General features: G+C 37.9%; 1 protein-coding gene across 1 annotated transcript in view; it reads left to right on the top strand.

Moving 5' to 3' along the window:
- Positions 1-9,255: 9,255 nt before the first annotated feature.
- The window catches only part of ANKRD28 (ankyrin repeat domain 28), a 76,826-nt gene continuing 66,819 nt past the window's right edge, over positions 9,256-19,262 (top strand). The window contains exons 1-2 of the mRNA XM_058821389.1: positions 9,256-9,437; positions 10,532-10,615. Coding sequence (XP_058677372.1) covers positions 9,318-9,437; positions 10,532-10,615 — 204 coding nt within the window. The 5' untranslated portion in view covers positions 9,256-9,317. The remainder of the gene's footprint in view (positions 9,438-10,531; positions 10,616-19,262) is intronic.

Below are 19,262 nucleotides of genomic sequence, written 5' to 3'. Positions count from 1 at the left end.
TGGACTAAGATAAAACCCTGCTAATGCTGCTGAAATGAGACAGGTGGTACACTGTTTGTTATGGCAGCATATCCAAGCTGATTCTTGCAAATATGCTAAAATCAAACTTAAATCAGCATAGCTAGCAGTTGGAAGTCGGTGAGATTTCTGACCTTGGCTAGCAGAGATAGATCCACTGAGCTTCTTGGGGTTTGTGCTTTGGGAGGAGGTGGAGGGGCAAAAGAAATCCCCAACCCAACTCTTTACTTTTTACTAATTCTCTGATAGTTGAATGGTTCTGTTGAAAGCGGGTCTGTCAGTGTTGTTTATTTTTTTTGAATAGGCAACTGCTGTTTGTTACTGGAGAAAAGCAACTGGTTCTGGAAATGTTCTAAACTGATGTGAGTCATCAGTGAAAGATTTAAATAGTTGAATATGATGTTTGTTTCCTCCCTTCCATGGCTCAAAATGGTATGAATCATTTTTTTAGTGCTTCCCAGATAATAGTCTGAGTGGAAGTGGTATGTGTTTCTGACTCAAGTTCCTAAATGTTGGTGGAGCACTCCCAGCCACTGCTGATTTTGGTCATGTGGGAATTCCATAGGAACTTCTGACAAATGTATAAAAGCAAACATTTTGTAACCATGGCAACTTACCCACAAGGATTGATGTGGTTGGTGGCATAAAACTTTGAAAGTCCTCTTCTGACCGGCATAAATAACTTTTCTGCCTAAAATGTGTTAAAAGGTATAGGATAAAAATTCAGTCAAGAGAAATTGCTTTTCAAGTGTGTAGAATGTCTTGTAGAATGCTAGAATTTGTGTTGCCTTTTTATATGGCTGCCTGCTACTGTTCCAAAATTGAGATGTTTTTTATGAACCCACATCTCCGTAGTTTCATATGCTCTTTGCTAATTTTGACTTTCCTTGTTCTTTCTACATAACTTGGAGCATCAAAAACAATGCATACTCCAGTGTTAACTGAAATGGTGCTGAAAAAATTAGCTAGTGAATTTTACAGGGGAAAGAGAAGGGGAAAAGGAAAAGAATGGGCACATGTGCGTTAAAGAATGGTAGTAGGAGGATAACCTTGATGTAACCTGGAAAGGACTAACTGAGTTGTCTGTCATCCATAGCTCATAAAACATGCTGCAATGAAAGGTTTTATATGTCATCAGTATAGTGGAGATTGGGACTGAATCAGAGTGGTTATTCAGCAGAGCAATTCTCATTTCTAGAAATCTCCTGACTACCATTTTCTTCTTCAGAAGCTCAGCAGCATGGCAGCCCAGCAGAGTTTGAATGAGGAAATGATAAACTTTATGCCAGATTTCTTGGCCCCAGTGAGAACCTCATTTTCAGTCTCAACACCAGCACTGTCCAGTGCTGAATCTGGGTGTTTTGCATTGTGCTGCCTTTCCTTTAAGGGGGTTTCCGGTCTTCCAGCTAAAGAACTAAGGTTAGAAAAAGAGCAAAGGATAAAGGTTATTGGTTTATAGCCCATGCAGCTAAATGAGCCTCTGTGGGGAAGCTGAGCCCTACAGACCAAATGCAATGTGTTCCTAATCATCTGCTGGAGAAACAGCAGTTTGTTCAAAAACAAACCAGAAAAGCATACAAATCTGGGGAAACTGGGACTTCTTTTCCCATGGAGCAATGAAAGATCACACTCAGGGTTTTTTTGAGTAAGCAGCTGCCAGGTGAGAATTGCTTCTTTTCTTTGGGATACAAACATAGAGAGTTGGTTTCAGTGCACCAGAGACAGAAGAAGTGTGTTATGCCATACATTAGAAAATCCCAAGGGATGTCTGGTATTCAAGGATGCAGTCTCTGAGAGGCTTGTGGTGCTTTTGTGTGTTACAGTGTCTGTCCTTGAATCTCATATGTTATCCACAAACCCCTTAATTCCTACTGAAGAGGGAAGAGCAAACCTATTACATGGTGAAAAATAAGGCAATGTTACATTGACCTTCTGTGATGTGGGCTAGTTTTTCTGTAATAAATAATGAGTTTGATTTTTTTTTTCTCTGCGGGAACAGTATTGCAGGAAGAAATTTTCAATGAGGAAATATGTAAAATCAGCACTTCCTCTGTTCATCTTGAGCATGACTATAGATCAGTAGAAAAGCAGATCAAAGGAGATGTACTAATTCTTCTCAGTGTGTGTGTGTGCCCTCGGGCCCAAAGGGAATTCTCTTAGTTGTTTCACCAGCTGCACTAATATAATTTAGTAGGATCATATTTTAGTTAATTTACACGAGTGTGTACAGTAGCGGTATAAATACTTTCAAAGCAAGGTGATAGGTGATATAAAACTATGATTAGGAATTCTGCAGTTGTTATTTGCTCCAGCCTAGCTACCTGTTTCTTCTCCTTGGGAAAACGTAGTAGTATTGTTCCCTGAAGCACCAGGCTGTCAGTGCCAGCTGTGACAGTGGGTTGTTCTTCCAATGTGTCTGGGTTGTTATTTTTGCTCTGTTCTTGCTGGCATTCCTGTCCAGCCTCACCTCCCGGCAACGGGCTGGGTGTGCTGGGAGAGGGTGCTTGAATGTGAAAGAGCAAACAGGAACTGCTGAGACTGAGTCTTTGATTTTTGTTTTTGTTTTTGTCAACTCTGCTTTTAGTGCTGGTGTGCACAGCTGAAATTGCTGCCCTCAGTAATTGTTCCTGGAAGGACACTGTGGTTATTATTGTAATTGATGCCATTTTCAGTGCCAAAACCCAGAATTGGCCGGGGACATGATATGAACTGGAAGGAGCTAAGGAGGCCAGAAGAATTGCTTCTATCAGTGTCTTTTCTGCCTTTGCTCTGCCAACAGGTGGAAATACTTTCAACAAACCTGTGGGCCTTGCTTTTTGTATTATGAAAACATTTTTAAAAGCTGTCATCCTTGCGAAAACCTTAAGTGTATAGATAATAATTTTGTGTTTGTGTGGGTTTAACAAATACTGAAATGTTTTGCCTGCTTCTCCCTTTGACTAAACGGACATTTTAAGATAATGTCTTCTCCATTTTCCATCAGAAATCATTTTCTCTCGCTTACCTTCTCCCAGAAAGAAAAATTGCTTGAAAACTGTCTTCTGTCCAAAATGCACGCCACAGTAGCTAAAGCGGTTTGTCAAGGTCTTTGTCTTCATGGATGCAAAGTTACGTTAACTGTTCATAACAATATATGTGGATAGGTGCACCTTTTTGTGGTCTCTCTTCCCTGAAACAGGAGTTGTTTTGACTTCTAGTCAATTTTACAAGACTGACAATACCACAGTCAGACTCGTGTGGTTGTTATTTGGAGAAGCTGTTGGATGTAAGAGCTGCCTTCTGTTTCCCAAAAGACAGAGAGGTGGCTGCTGTTGGGTGCAGCTGATAAATCTGAGCACACAAATTTTCTGCAAAGTACCTTGAGACCGTGAATTCAGACAGACTGGAGGACTTCTTTTATGTACAGTGTGTTAATGTAAGAATAAATTGTTGATTTTTGTTTACAGGATTGTGCACTTTCAGTGTGCCTCCTCCTGCCAGTAAATTTAAATCTGGCCTAAAAGGAATGTGTGCTGGGTGATATCCTAGCTAGAAAACATGTTGGAAGATGCAGGACCCTCATATTTTCACTTTCTTTTCAGAGAAATAGGAGTTGCATTTGCTTTTCTGGTATTTGGTCTGTGCACAGTTTGATTGGTAGACTCCATATTTTGGACTCCAGAGTTATTTTTTTTCAGGTATTTACTTATCTTGTACTGTGGTTGCTGTATGGTCCTTCAGCCAAGAGTTTGTCTGCAGGTGCATTGGGCAGACATACAGAATAGAAGTCTTAAACAGAAAATTGCTTAGTAGATTTTAAACACTTTCAAGGTGCTTTATTGCTCTTTGATCAGATTATATTTTTAACATTTTACTAGATGTTTAAGTATACAACTGAAGTTTATATCTGAATCATAGACATTTTTTATTAATTATTTTTCTCCTCTTGCTCCAATTGAGGAAAGTTTTAATGAATGCTGGATTATTTTTCTTCTTTGTGTTTCAGTTTTAGCTGAAATGACTTTTCAGATACTGGATTTTATTAATTGCCAAGTGTTCAAAGATAATATGTGACAATGTGAAATAGTTCTTTAGATTAACAGAGTATGATTAATTGCATGAGAAAAAGTAGGAATTTTCTATGGTATCATGAAGTGCAAGCAGAGCTATTTTGCACGTCCTTAGAAGCAGAACTGGGGAGTGCAGGGTTAAAACTATTCTGCAGAAGCAGATGCTCTGGAATAAACAGAACAAAACTGGGAAGAAAGGTACTAATTTCTTGCTTTAGACTGTTCTCTTTCCTGACTCCACCTCGTTCCCTCAGGAGTGGGGAGGAAACAGCAGAGGAGTTCAGATGAGTGACTCATGAGAAGTGTTCTAGAAGTATTGTAACTTACATTCATGGTGATGCTGAACACTCATCTCTGTCTGTATGTGATAAAATCAGCTTATACTGGGGCATGCCTGTTTACTTAGAGCTGTAGCTGTTAAATGCAATTTTTGTCTTATGAAGAAATACACAGATTTGGTATTTGCCTTGCAAAGTTGATATACGAATTGGTTCTAAGTTTTTTTCATTTTTACTTGAACCTGACAGAGCAATTTTTTTCCTTTCCTAGATCCTTTTAATCATACAAAATATTACCTGAAACCAGTTGGATTAACCTCAGCCCAGAAAAAAACTTGGTAAATGCTGATTGGCAAGAGAGAAATCTTAATCTGAGTAGATTCTTTGACAATGATTGTCCTTTGGTTTTTGGTGTCATCAGCAGGGCTGCTACAGTCTTTTGCTTATTTGTTCCTAGAGAAGAGGACAGATCCACAGAATTTTTAAATTGCTATTTTTAGCTGATTCAGAGTTCATGTTTTTTCTGTCTAGTGTAGATGGCTGACATCTGTGTTTTAACCTGCAGGTTGCATTCTTGTAATATCCCCTTTACATGCATCCATTAAAGACTCTTGAAACTTGATTTACTTAAAGCCAAGTGTAGTTTGAAAATTGCAACACTTTTTTTCCCCTTACAGCTACCACGTCCACAAAAAAGCCTTTATTTTCACAAAAATGGCTATCATCATTGCACTTCTTAAAATTTGAGAGTTAAGTGTGGAGATCTTACTTTGCTAACAGACCTTGTGGAGGTCATCAGATCACCACTCAAACCCCTGTAGACATGGCATGCTTTTTTTAAGTTAGGCCATTTCTGAGCCTTCTTTCCTAATTCTGGTTTCATAAGCTTTTGTATGGAAATAGATGACATTTGGAGAAGAGGGATGATGATGACCTGCTGTCTTCAGTTATTTTAAGTTTTATTAATACAAACTGTTTGAGATGCAATGTTGTTTATACCTTCACAAAGTTCTGTTATGATTCCTAAATTAGTTTGAGGAACAGAAGCTTAAATTAATCATCTTGAATTTACTCTGCTTTCATTCTCTGTTGCTATTAACTCTTCTACACAGAAAGTTGTTAGTCTAGATAAGCTGCTGAAAAATTGAAGCCTTAGTTTGGTTTCTCACAGTAGAATTCGAAACAGTTTTTGGTTTTTAGAAGACCTCTTAGGTAACATTAGAAACTGCATTTTGCACACCAGAAGATACTTTGGATGGTTTTTTGAAGTTGAAAGAAGAGGTCATTAGAGATGCTGTTTGCATTGAGGTGAAGGCACAGCTTTTGGCTGAAGGGGATGTAAGGGGGAAATGCCAGTTAATTGTGAGCAAAAATTAAATATCCAGAACGGGGTTTTCCTTTGGTTATGGAAGCAATTGCACACACAGAGTTCTATCATGAGCAGGGTGTTTTTGCTTACATACATGGTTTAGATTGCTATTGAAATCAATATAATATTGACTCAGTTGTGTTGGTTCTCTTTCTAATGCAAACTGTGATGTACTGGCTTTTAACTCTCTGTTGTAATGTCAGAATTCAAAAACATACAATGTTAGGTGAGATATATGTTAACTTGCTTTTGGAAATAGTTTATATTAATTGTGTTATATCTAAGATCACTAGAATAATTACCAGAGTAAATTAAAATGTTCTGAATTTTCACAATTAATGGAGTGTGAAAGCGTACCTTCTAAGCTAACTATTGAATTTCTAGCTGACTTTGAAGCATTAATTCCAAAGGTAAAAAATGGACCATATTCAGATAATTTGAACTAAGTTAGGTATTATCTCTACCTAGCAATGTGTCCAGTTGGTAATTCCAAAGAAAGCATATGGAACCCTTGGCATTTGCTTTCTGCATAAATTTACTGACTCCTGAAAAGTGTTCACTTACACTGAACATGTGGGTTTAGCTGGAAAACCATTCTCTAGCAAGTGTGTGTGTATCATTTGAAGCTTGAGTATGCATTGTGCCAGTATTTTGCTTTTACACATAAAATCTGAGTTTTAATTTTTTTTAAATGCAAGTTTAGTTATGCAAAAAGCTAAAGTGTCTGTTCCTTGGGGCATTTTTCACAAATAGAAAGCAGGCTATTTCCTATGTTGTGGTTGTTGTGTTCCATAGCAGACAGTAGGGTGTTGCAATAGCTGAGCTTTGAGGATGTCCATAGTTTATTAGAACTAGTTCTGCTGTGGCCAAGAAGAACGTGAGTTGTCATATGTACTCAGGTAATCTGTGTTGTTGCTTTTAATAAATGGGTGAAATGCTAGAACAAAGCAGTGTGGTGTACAAATCATTGCTTTTTTTGTAATTAAGACCAAAAGTATGAGATTTCAAAACAACTAGACTCCATGTAATGAACAGACTACATTTATAAAGTTATTTGTTAGTTTTGAGAAATTTTAATCTGAAGTTTCATGATGAATCAGAGCCTGGTGCTATATTCTGCCAGGCCAGGACTCTAGAGGTCAGGGAGCCTTTGACCAAGGTACTCTTTTGCACTTAGACTAAGTTTCACCTGCAAGAAGTGTCAGGGGGAAAGGGAGGTGTTTAAGCAATTCATTATGTTACAATCAAGCTACTGTAGGCATTTTTGCAAAAGAGTTCATGTAAGCTTTTCCTGTCTGTGGCCCCCAAAGGTGGGAATTCAGTATGTCTATTTATATCCAAATCACTTACCCACCATTTAAACCTGTCTTTCTCTCTGTCTGGATTCCTGTGTGAAACCTGAGTGCAAATACTTTATTGAAGAGCTATAAATTTGCTCACCATTGACAAATTCTGCTCTTAGCAGCCACCGAAGGACATCAGAATTGCCTTCATGCTGCACAGCAGGAGCAAAAACCCTCCCTCTGTTCCTGTAGCACTGAAGCTTATCCAGCAACTTTTGACAGAAGCCATTTACATAACACACCCACGAGCCAGCACCATTTAGGCAGATTCAAGCTGAAGTATTTATTCAGCAAGTTGTAGGGCTTCATATTATATTTCATTATTATGGTATATTTTAATAATATTATATTTAAATTATACTTAATGTAATTTTTTTCCAAGCTGAGGTTGTGTTTGTCTGTACTAATTGCAAAAACCCACGGGTTTGGTTGTTAATAACTGGCTTTTTAATAGTCAGCCTACTGCTTTAAGATTTTACTTTTCATTTAATTTTCAGATTATTTGTGTGGGGCATTTGTTGTCTTTAGTGAGTTAAATTAGGACTGTTTTGCTGCTCTGACCAGTGCCATATGAAAGCAGTTAAAGCGCTGGAATTGTTTACTGCCTAAAGTGTAGTTAGTCAGCAGAGCCAGTACACCACATTGCTTTGCGGCTTTTAGTGGAAAATATTAAACAGTCGCTCTTTCTTCAGTTATAGAATTTTTACGTTTTCAGCTGCGTTAGTCACCGAACTGGCGCAGGCTGCAAAGACTGCCCCCCAAAAAAGCAAAAGGCGGGTTTTTTTGGTGCCAGAGGAAGTTGCCCTGGGAGCGGCGGCCGGGTGCTCCGGTAGGTGACATGTGAGCATTACCAGGCATTGCACCCGGGCAGGCTGCAGCGCTGCTCGCGGGGCTGCTGCTCAGGGCGGCGCTGCCGTGGCACCGCTCGCTCTGGCGCCGCTCGCTGCGCCGCTCCTGCCGACCCGGACCGCCGAGCTGGCTTTGGACTTCACAAGGCTATCTGCTGATTGTATAATTTAATTTGTCAAGGAAAAAACGTGATAAGCAGAAGCTCTAACTGAAGAGGAGAATCAGGTTGGCGCAGTGACAGATGTTCGGATAAAGAAGTTGGCTCAGAGAAGATGTACAGAGTCTGATTTTTTTTTTTCCTTTTTTTCCTCCCCCTCAATCTGAATGAAGACTATCATGGGAACTGCATTCACATGGTGATCAAAAGAAACACTTGAGTGATGAACTGCTTTTTCAGAAGTCTTCTAAGGCAGTAATTTGAGCTTTTGTGTGCAGTAGCTAGCTTGTTTTGCTGAAGCATTCCTCCTCGACAGTATTTCTGCCTTACGCATTCCCTGATGGAGAAGCCACAGCTACTGCCTGCTGAAGGAGAAATGAACGCTCCGCATTGCTCGTGTCCCTGACGGAGCAGCGCCGGCTGCGCTGCTTTTGCTGGATTCAGCCGGCAATACTATTCAAGGAGTTCATTGTCCCTGGGGTCTGACTCATTGCATGTAAATGTGCTGCAGCCGTGCTGCACGTTGCAGCTATTTTCTTGCATGGGAAAGAATTTTTTTCCTCTGAGCAGGTCCTGAATAACTGCTGAACCGAGATGTGTTTTTCTGTCCGGACTGTTTTTGACATTGAGAAAGGAAGCTGTAGAATGGCAGGATGATCGGGAGGCACGTTTATTTTCAGTCACCAGAAAGCCTGTGAGGGTTGATTTAAACTGACCTTGCGGGAGTGGGAATAGCTGCGGCCGTCTCTCTCGGGGCAATTGTTCCTTGTTCCGTCCTCTGCAGGACGGAGTCGTGTCTTCTGCAACAATGACTTCACTGTGGGGGTAGAAGGACGCTGTGGAAGTTGTGACATTAGCAAAGATAAATTTGCTTCTGAAAGGACAGCTGTGTGCGACAGTGAGTGCTGTTCGAATGGAATTGGATCTTGGGATATTTTTATCAGCTATTCCACGGTTTTGTTATTGTGGTTTCGATGCTTAGGGACTTTTTATTTTATATAAAGAACAACTTTTTCTCAGCAGTGTCTTGAACATCTCATGGTGTTTAAGTCTGGAAAATGAAGCGTGGGGGGGGATTGGAATGTCCCTTTCTAGATGCTAAGACACCAGCAGGAGCACTCACAAGTTGGTGAGGGCCTGTGAAACAGGTGAAAGTGTTTCCTCTATGGTCACTATTGTGATACCTGCAGTCTGCTTCCAAAAACACCATTGCTGGCATTTTCGTGTTTGCTTTTGCTTCCTCAAACGGATCGAATGAGTCGAGTCTGTATTGTTGTTTTGGAGGAGGAGGAAGAAGATGATTCTCCCACATTTATTTCCAATTTACCTCAGGAAAATATATCTGTACATCCATCGCCCTCTGGAAACATGCTGGTAAGGCATGTTGTTTGTTGGCATATTTCCTGCTTATAATGCTGTCTCAGATACTGATAGCTATATTCCTAGGATAAGGATGAATCTGTGCAACATTGAAACAAGACAAGATGATAAAATCTGCATGTAATAAAGATGGGAAAAGCTGAAACTTAGTGGTAGAATTTATGCTTGCAAGGGTCCTTTCTATTTCCTGTAACCTTATTTATGGTGCAGCAAGTACAGGTCTTGATTCTTGTGTAATAGCAGTGGGGTTTTAGAAGGCTTGGGGAAGTGTATTTGAAGTAAATGGGCTTTCCCTGCTCCACTTCTCACTCTTCAATAGTACATTTATGCAGTACCACTTTAGAAGCTGATGTGATCATTGTATTATATGCTGTGTTTATTTTGAGAACTGATATACTACATAGTTATATCAAACAAGAGCAATTCTAAGCTAAAATAAAAATTACCATAAGTCACAATCTTGGTATTACTGTTAGATTCAAGTTAGCACTTTCTGAAAATGATCAACACTGGGGACTGTGCTTTTATTGCTTTAAATTATTTTATTCTGTCAAGTGACTGACTTAAATCTTGCTAGCATACCTCAGGAGCTTTTCTTACTTACTAAGAAATCCTGCTATATTTAGTAATAGATGTATGTGAGTGTGAATTTGTTACCATACTTATCTGATGCACTTTGCTTTCCCACTCTGTCTAAACAGGTGAAAGACTTCCAGTAACTTGAGTCACTTGCTAATGTAAAAGGGGATTGTTTGCTTATACTGTATAGAATTTGCAGCATGCAACAACAACCCTAATTTTGTTCTGAGGCGTTCTCTTTTCAGCTCTTTTAAGCTTGTCTTCTCAGCTCCTTTTTTTTCTTTCAGGTATATATTTAATTGACTTAGAGATGTCCGTGTGTTTGAGGTTTTTAAAACTTGCAATTTCTTTGATTCTAAATACTGCTGCTGGTTTCTTTGTTTTACTGCCTGGAATGGGTTTTTTTGTCATTACCTTGGGTTTCTGTTATGTATCAAAAAAACCTGTATGTGTATCACTAAAACCTAAAATGGGATTTTATTTTAAGATGTGTTTTTTCTTCATTTTAGCCACCATTGGTTCAAGCTATATTTAATGGAGATCCTGATGAAGTTCGAGCACTAATATTTAAGAAAGAAGATGTTAATTTTCAGGTAAAATCAAATATAGCTATCTTTGGATATATTTTAATTTTGAATGTATTTTAATTTTGTTTGTTACATCTTTCTGCTGTACTCATCTCTTGAAAACTTTGCTAATTCTTGAGCTGTACATTTTATATCCCAGGCTAAGTAATGCCTATACATACACTTAATACTGGGAATCAGATGTATAGCTTTGCAGATTTGTGTGAATAGTAAAGACCTAATTTTATATTCCTTGTAAATGTTAGCTCTGCAGTGCTTGGGTAACTGCAAAGTTTGTTTATACAGTTGCATCAGACTAATTTACAGAAAGCTAGACTGGTTGAGTGTGATGCTATGTAGACTTGAATTGGTTTTAAATTGAATATAGCATACAGTATACATGAGACAATTATAAGAACATAGTCTGGGGTTTCAGTAGGTACATTTAATAGTGGATTTTAAAAAGGGAGGCCTAATGATTGTATTAGTAGGAATGAGAAACAGGATTTTTATTTTTGCAGTGCTGCAGACTCAGGCACTGCAGACATAAAAATTCTGCTGAAATGGTACTAAGTTTGTTCCACTGGGTGATATTCAAGATTTGAACAGCATGCAGTTACTGTATTTCTATTAAAATTCTAATATGTGTGTTTGACACTGTGAAAGATAATATAGCATAAACTCTTTACATGGATTAGAAATTGCTTTGATTATTACAGCAAACTGACAAAAACCATTTAGAGCTTATGCTACAGGAATGTATACAGCTGTTTCTCCTCCAAATGCCTCAGAGCAAGAGTGATGCTAAAGGGCAAAGGCTAAGATGTAGTTGCTTCCTAGGGGCCCATTTAAGACCATAATGATTGTTTACACTTTCTTCGAGGGAGATGTAAACCTAAAGCAAATATTTAGTTTGGTATGTCTCTTTTGACATTTAAAAGCATTCTGCAGAATTTACAGCTGAGAAATGCTGTGTGAAAAGTCCCAGTGTAAGGGAGCCCTCCTATTGTCTTGAAGAGCTTGAGTAGGACCCTATATAAAGAAATTTTTGTCAAATCTGAAATTTTGTTTGATAAGGTTGGACTTTTTATCCTCTTTCAGGAGTTTTGTATGTCCTTAAACAAGACTGTATGATGAATTATACCTAAAGACTTAATATTCTTTTTAGTTATGAGAGCACTACTTTTGTATCCTTCCCGTGTCTGCATCTATATGCTCTGGTACCATTGCCATTTTTATTTCTGGAAGATAATTATTGGTGTTACTTTGTATTCATTAATGTGTTAAAGTCAGGTTTAGCATTCATAGCTCTAGAGCTTGTAAACAAAGTTAGGTTTACTGTCTTTCTGCTTTTTAAAACGATATATTACCAAAGCCTCTGCTGTATTTCAGTATGCATGTGGGAGTGGTTTGGTATTGGATTTTGTTCTTTCTCAAGTTCTATCAAACACTTGCAAATAAATTGGAAGATAGGAAGCCAACTGATAAATAGGAAAGCTCATATGTTTTGCTGTCTTTTGCTGAAGAGAATTACTTCAGATTGCAAGGTACTTCTATTGTAGGAGAAATAGTCAAAATCTGGAGGTTCCTATATTTTATGTCTTAATTTTTTTATTTTAATTCCTTTCTGTGGATGTATCTGCCTTTAATAGAACATGTGTGCACTAGGTGTTAGCCTAGTAACACCCAAGGTGTGGTTAGAGTCTTTGCAGGACAAATATGCCATTTTTTCAGAACCACCTTCTTCAGCACGGGGAGATGCTTATCACACATGACCACTGTTTATTATCATGGCACTCCTAGTCCTGCTACAGTATTTAATATTAAATTTATATTTATCCCTAAAATGCTGTTTGTTGGGACTAATTGAGCATGTAAATTCTCCCATTGTCTGGTAGACAATGAAGTACAAAGACTGCTTAATACATTTTCCTGTGTGTCTGTGTGCATTTTGTTCCCTTCCTTGGGTTTTTTGTTGAAAACGTCCTTAGCTGGAGGTAATATATCTCTACATAAGTCTAGATCCAGAGTTGCTCCCTGAGTTATGTGTTACAAATTGGTGTGGACAGAAGGAGGAAAAAAGTGAAGAAAATGTGGTAGTTACTTATATTCCTAAAAAAGAGAAGGATCGGGATAGACTGTTTTGGCCACTGTGGGTTGTATTAGACCAGTGTATATACTGGATTTTTTTCCACTTTGCTATCCAAATATTTCAGTACAGTTATTTGAATTCCAGAGTCACTCCCTTCAATGCCTCTGCAGTCATTTCCCCCTCTTAAGAGTAACTAATTATTTTGCAGCTTGTATTCTAATAGTTGAGATTCCTTCCATCCTCCCTTCCCCTGTGCATGGGCCTGACTCTGTAACTGGAGACCCAGCAGCTTTCTATGAGTTAATTTTGCCCAAAAGTGAACTGAAGATAGGGCTGTTGTACATCTTTGTTGTGACAGCGACATTCATCTAGGAAGGTTTTTTATGATGAAATGTGGGTATTTTTTCCTTCTGTTTCATCCAGCTTCATTTACCTTCTTATGAAGTCTTACAGATTGTGAGTTGCTGCTGTGACTGTAAGATGATGTACAAGTAGCAAATGGGCTTTTTTCAGGAAGAAGATTGTTTTCTGTTCATGCCACACCAGCCTCTTGAGTCACAGGCTCAGTTTAGATTTAGAAAGTATGTATTGTATTCCCTCTGCTCTTGAAATCTTTTGTGAAGAAAGGATAAATTGAGTGTATCCCTAGCTGCTTAAACTGGGGTTCAAAAAGGCTTACCCTCCCTGCAAGCTGGAAATGTGCAGCTCTTTATAGACAAAACTGATTTATAGGAACTTTGTTCAAATAAATTGTTTGGAATGTGTACTTTCCTGAGGCTCCAGTTAATGGGAAAAAAAACAAACCAGAGGAGATGGGGTTGCTTCTCACTCATCTTTCCCCAAGAAAGCTTGAGTAACTGTAGCTGCTTGATTCATAAATCAGGCTTAAATCACATGCATCACATATGTCAAACAGCATAGAGATTCTGTTACAAGCATGGCTTCTGCTATGCTGTGTGTGTTTGCTTAAAAAATTATTTCTTGGTACCATCTTGAGCCTTTGAGACTTGACAGAAAGGAAAATCTTGCATGTCAATGGGCACATTTAATATCTATTAGTTAATGGAGATCCTCAACGTTTCCTGCCCTTGCTGATTAGATTAGTGTGGCTGGTTTGAATTCTACTTTTCAGCAATTTGTTTTAGCTAACTGAATGATTCCAGCATTGCATTTATAAATTAGTATTGGTTTGGAACTTTTTTTTAAGATTTGGAGATCTGTTACTGTTGTAAACTCGGCCATTTCTGTTTGTCATCAAAACTCGTATGATGCACATTTAGTTTAAAAGATCATGAAAATGGAATATTTCCTGTCAGCTATTAGTTAAGAATGTAATTCTCTCAAGGGAATACCAGCTCAGTGTCAAAAATGATTTAGAGGTTGCAAATCTGATCACTGAAGTGATTGTTCAAAGTCAGAACAATTTTTCCTCCTCCTAGACCTATTAGGGTAGTATTTCTTGCCATGAAAATTGATACTTCAGGTAACCCAATATGCATTTTTTATAACCCCATTGCACTTGATCTTAGCCGAGGGGACAAACATCTGATCCTCTCTGGAACTGGTGTCAGTGTGCCCCTTGCTCTTCTCATACTAAAGCCAAACAAGCTTTTTATTTTTTTTTTTTTTTGGAAGATTCCCAAAATTACACAGATCTCTCCCAATGAGCTCAAAAGTGCTCACCTGTTGCTATATAAAATAGTAATGTTGACATATGTGAGAAGTTACTTAATAATTAAGTACCTGGATCTTACTTTGTATTGTGCTTTGTGAGATTAAAATAGATTTTAAACTATGAATGTTCTAAAGCTGCTTTATATGTGAGTTGGTGGTTTTTTCCCTACATAAAATGAAATAATGGGAAGTGAAATTCCTCATACTGTACCATTACAGCCATTGTTACCCTGTAGCAATCAGGGTTCTCTGTATGGTTTCTATTCTGAATTATTGATCCAGCATGACTCCTAATTTAATGTCTTTTTTGTATAAGTAACCACAAAGTAAAAATTCACCTGTGCTGCTATTTGGGGAAGATGGGAAAAACAAAACAAAACCATGGAACCAAATGATCTTTTGTCTGCGCTCCCTAACCCACGCCTATATTAGGTAGCAATGAAAGGTTGCCCATAAATCCCAAGTTTTTTTGGTGGGACTCACAAGGGCTGTGATCCTGTAGCACCAAAGTTCTGGGTACAAACAGGATGGCTAAAATTCTCTCTGACTGGTGGTGGGGTGCCTCCATGGATAGCTGTCCCAGTAGAGATGTGGGTTTCATTCCCAGTCCTGCCAAATGTGGGTTTGCATAACTTCTTCTTTGTGTTTTTTGCATAGTAGGAGAATGCTGCTGGATGTTGTTCTAGGATAAGACACAGCATTAGGTTATCCTACTCTGCAGGTCACTGTATATACTGAAAGAAGAAGAAAGTTGGCTTTTCAGTCTAGTGACAACTCTAGGACTCGTTATACAGCATCAGGTCTAGGTACCGGGGGAATTAGATTATTGGGGGTCTCAAATATATCAGTAATTTAGAAATGAATAATGAAAATTTCAGTACACTTTAAATAGCAAGAAAGATTCTTTGAGATGATGGTTATGGTCAGCAAAGGCCTAAAAGAAAGAGGTTAAATAGAAAAAATAGGTAATGGATATATGGTCACTTGGCTTTCATCTTTATACTTGTTGTTTGGACTACTGGAGTAACAGGTGTTTTTCTGTACACTTGAGAGTGCAGTGTAGAACAGGAAAGCCTGAATTACTTGGCTGCAGTATGGAACATTCTGCAAGATCTAATAAAGTGTGATGTTCTGATCATGCAAATGAATCCTGTGCCTATTTCGTACATTAAAAGAATTTTTATATATGTTGTTCTGCAAGAAATTGTAATTGTTCTCTAATTCAGCAATTATATTGAAATATTTCTCAGTGTAAAGAACCTTACATGAGTAAATATCATGGACATGTTTGAAAACAAATGAATGAGAAGCCGTAATTTGTAATGAGGTAAAAATAATCATTAGGTATTTTCTTACCTTTGTGTTCATGATGTTTCTGTAGCCAATCATTTTACTGATTATTAACAGGGATTTTCTCATTTGTCTGTTTTTTATAAAAAGTATATTTGCAGACTACAAATGTAAATTCACTTTAGTTTGACTTATCTGTGCTTCTAGAAACTTTTCTGCATTAATTGATATGCATAAAGTGTTTGAGCTATGCCTTTTGTTATCAGTGCCTTTGTAACTTTAAGTAACTGTTAGTATAAGAATTTGCTGGTTGGGACAACTGGAAAAAGTTCTCAAAGCAGGTTAATATGTGATGCTCTTTAAACAGTGGTGGTTGATGTACAGCACCGTGTTTCTGTGCTTTTGGTGAGAGCAAGACTCAGAGATGCTATTTTTAACAAGGAGTGGAAATTGTTTTGAGAACGGGGGGAAGACCTTGACAGTTTTGCAGAGATTTGTATGGGCCAGATAAAAGCAATGGGAAGAGAGGCATGTCCTAGCAGTCCTCCATTCCACTTCTGGAATGCTGACACTATTGATCAGGAAAAGGCGTTCACAGTGGTTTGTGATTTGGTGCACTCACGAGTATGTTTGCAGGGAAATAATTTTCCAGACCAGTTCAGCTGCAGCACCTCTTGGTTCCAGAGAAAGCTTCTGGCAGTCACAGCAAAGCTACCCTCTGGTTTTTGTACCTAAACTGGTGAGAGTAAATAGTGGTTAAAAATGAATGTAATGTAACAACAGCTAAGCAGGAGTTGTGAGGAGTTTTTAACTCTTCAAGTTGTGTTTCTGAAGAGGTGAGATGATGGGCTTGCTAACCAGTCTGTTTGTCCCAGACATGGCTCACACCCAGTGTTGGTAACTATTTTGTCAGGCTCCTGCAGGCAAATCAGATGATTTACAGGAAGGACTTTTTCACTGGCAGCTGGAGTTGGCAACAAAAAGTTGCACTAAAGTATTTGTTACTGTGGAGCAGCATCTTACTGTATTCCTTGGCAGGACAGACATAATGTCTGCTTTGCTCATTTGAATGCTAGGGAGGAATTAAAAAGATGCCCAGAAAATTGTAAAATATTCTGAAGAGCACAATTTATTTACTATTTTAATAGGTCAGTTTTTACACTTTTGGTTTCTTAGTTGTGGTCATTGCTTAAGAGTTCCAATCAGTTATGCATTTTTGTTCTCTAAAAGTGTTAGTCACTTTTTTTACTGGATCTTTTGCTAATTTCCAAAGGCAGGCAAGCTTTTAATAAAGAGACACTGTAGTTATTGTAACTTGGACACTGTAGTTATTGTAACTTGAACCATCTAGACTGACTTTGTGAAAGTGTAGCTGCTGTAGTATTTTGGAGGAGTGCACAGTTTAGACCTATTAAAATAAAACTTGAATTTAAGGCCTTCTCTCCAAAAATGTAATATCTTGAGTCTCTAATCATAGCAAAGAAGTATTCTGTGAAAATAGTAACTTTTGAGATATTCATAAAGTGCATAAAAATATTTGCATGCTTTCTGCTATATTGAGAACACTTTTTTCTCCTCAGAGATTGTTAGAATAAGGACAGATTTATTTTCCTATTTTTATGATTTTTTATAGCTGTGGTGTATCTTAATATTTATATCTTTATATATATTTATATATATATTTATATCTTTAATATTTATATCACATTATAGGGATCAAATCTAGAGGAAAACTTGTTTTAAAATTGCTTGCTAATTTCCCATATAATTTATCTATTTAGAAATCTGTTCAACCTTGAAGCCCTTTCTTTCTCCACTAGAAAGGTTTCTGCTTGGTTAAACATTCTTTGTAATATGTTTTTATCTTCAATTTAGAGTGTAGCAGATTTGGGGGATAAAATTAAAGGTATTTGTGAGTTTGAAAGACTTCTTAATATGATGAGAAGATAGGATATATTGTAACTTAGAGCAGCAGTAATTCCCCCTCAGTTTCCTGCAAATAACAACTGTATATTGAAGGAACACACACATGTGTATGTCTGTATGTAAATGCATTCAAGTTACAGATAAAATGTGAGCTTATTTTTTTTAAATGGTCACTTGCCTAATGTTAACAACAGAAGGCATATAATGAAATGACAGTGAGAACAGGCCTCTGAAATAGCTGCAGGAGGTTGGAGAGGAAATAAAACATTCCTGTCCAAACAAACACTAATAAAGAGAATTCCTGCAGTAAAATGCACTGCTGAGAAACTCAAGGCAGCAGCTGCTGCCGGGCAGCCTCTGCCTGGAACCCAGCTTCAGGTGCTGCAGCAGGGGCCAAGAAATCTCATATTGGCCAAGTGAGGAGCTCTGAGGCTTCACAAAGCCCAGGTGAACTCAGGGTGCACATAAAACACAAAACAAGCTGTGTGTGCCTTCAGACCCTTCTACTGTAACTTCTAATAGAAGAATTTTTATTACCCATTTAAATAACAATAATTATACCTATCTCTTACTAAGAACTGATCTCTAGTAAGAACTGAGAGCTTTTGTAATTAGATAGAGACATTATAATGGTTAATGGCTTTAATTTGGTACGTTTTCATTTTGGGCAAAGTATATGTAAATATATTTTTTGAATGTATGGGTGAGAAAACTGTAGTGTATAACCCCAGAGACTGATGCTAAGTCTTATCTTCTCTATTCGTTTGCCCACATGCTTCTAACAAAATACAGCTTCCTGATAGGAGCAAGGTGTTTATTTCTCCTTAAACCTGTGTTTGGATTTTTGTCCAATGTGCATCTCAGAGTACTGTATTGCTTTCTGCTTCTAAATATTCTCTGTACTAAACTTTCTAAGTATTTTTACCACTATCAGGAACCCCCATTTCCTGTGTGACCAGCCTGATGAAATGATGAGTCATATGAGACTCTTGCTTTATAAAATGTTCAGTAAATTGTAATTTCTTCACATCTGAATGAAGATTCTGTGAAGAATTCTGGTTTTGAGGGGAGCATTAGTGATCTTGAACAAACAGGAGCAGCCTGCTCAGAACTTGCATATATGCATCAGCTTTTGATGTGGAGCTGAAGTATCTTGCATGTAAGAAAGTCCAGGAATTTGTTTTTGGAAGGACATTTTGTGAATAGCACAGGCCAAAGTGTGTGGTGTTGTATTAACAAGAGACATAGCTTGTGAAACACCTTGTCACTAAGCCTGATCAATTTTTAGTGAGGTGTTTTAAAGGAGGAAATGGAGTGCTGCACTACCATGCGGGAATGTCCAGGAGGTTTTTAGTAAAGAATTAAGTACCTTGTTAAATACATGAATATTCATGTTTTATGTCTGAAGAGATAAGAAGAAACTTCACTGCGGGGAAATGTAGGGAAGCTCTTTCTGTACGAAAGCTGATTGTACTTCTAAAGGATTGGGCAATAGATTGTTTGATCCATTGATCTGAGCCTGACTGAGTCCAGAAATAGAGAACTTTGGAGACTAATTCTTCCAGGTGTAGTGAAAACTTGCTGCCAGTTGTATATTGTAAACAGTATCCATCAGCTACTCAAAAATTATTTAAAATCTTCACACAGAAGCTATTTACTGTAACTTAGCTTTAAAGTTGAGCATTTCCTGTT

This window comes from Ammospiza caudacuta, chromosome 1 (assembly GCF_027887145.1).
Source record: "Ammospiza caudacuta isolate bAmmCau1 chromosome 1, bAmmCau1.pri, whole genome shotgun sequence".
In the NCBI taxonomy this organism is placed as follows: Eukaryota; Metazoa; Chordata; class Aves; order Passeriformes; family Passerellidae; genus Ammospiza; species Ammospiza caudacuta.
Note: the sequence above shows the minus strand (reverse complement) of the source record. Positions and strands in the feature narration are given on the sequence as shown.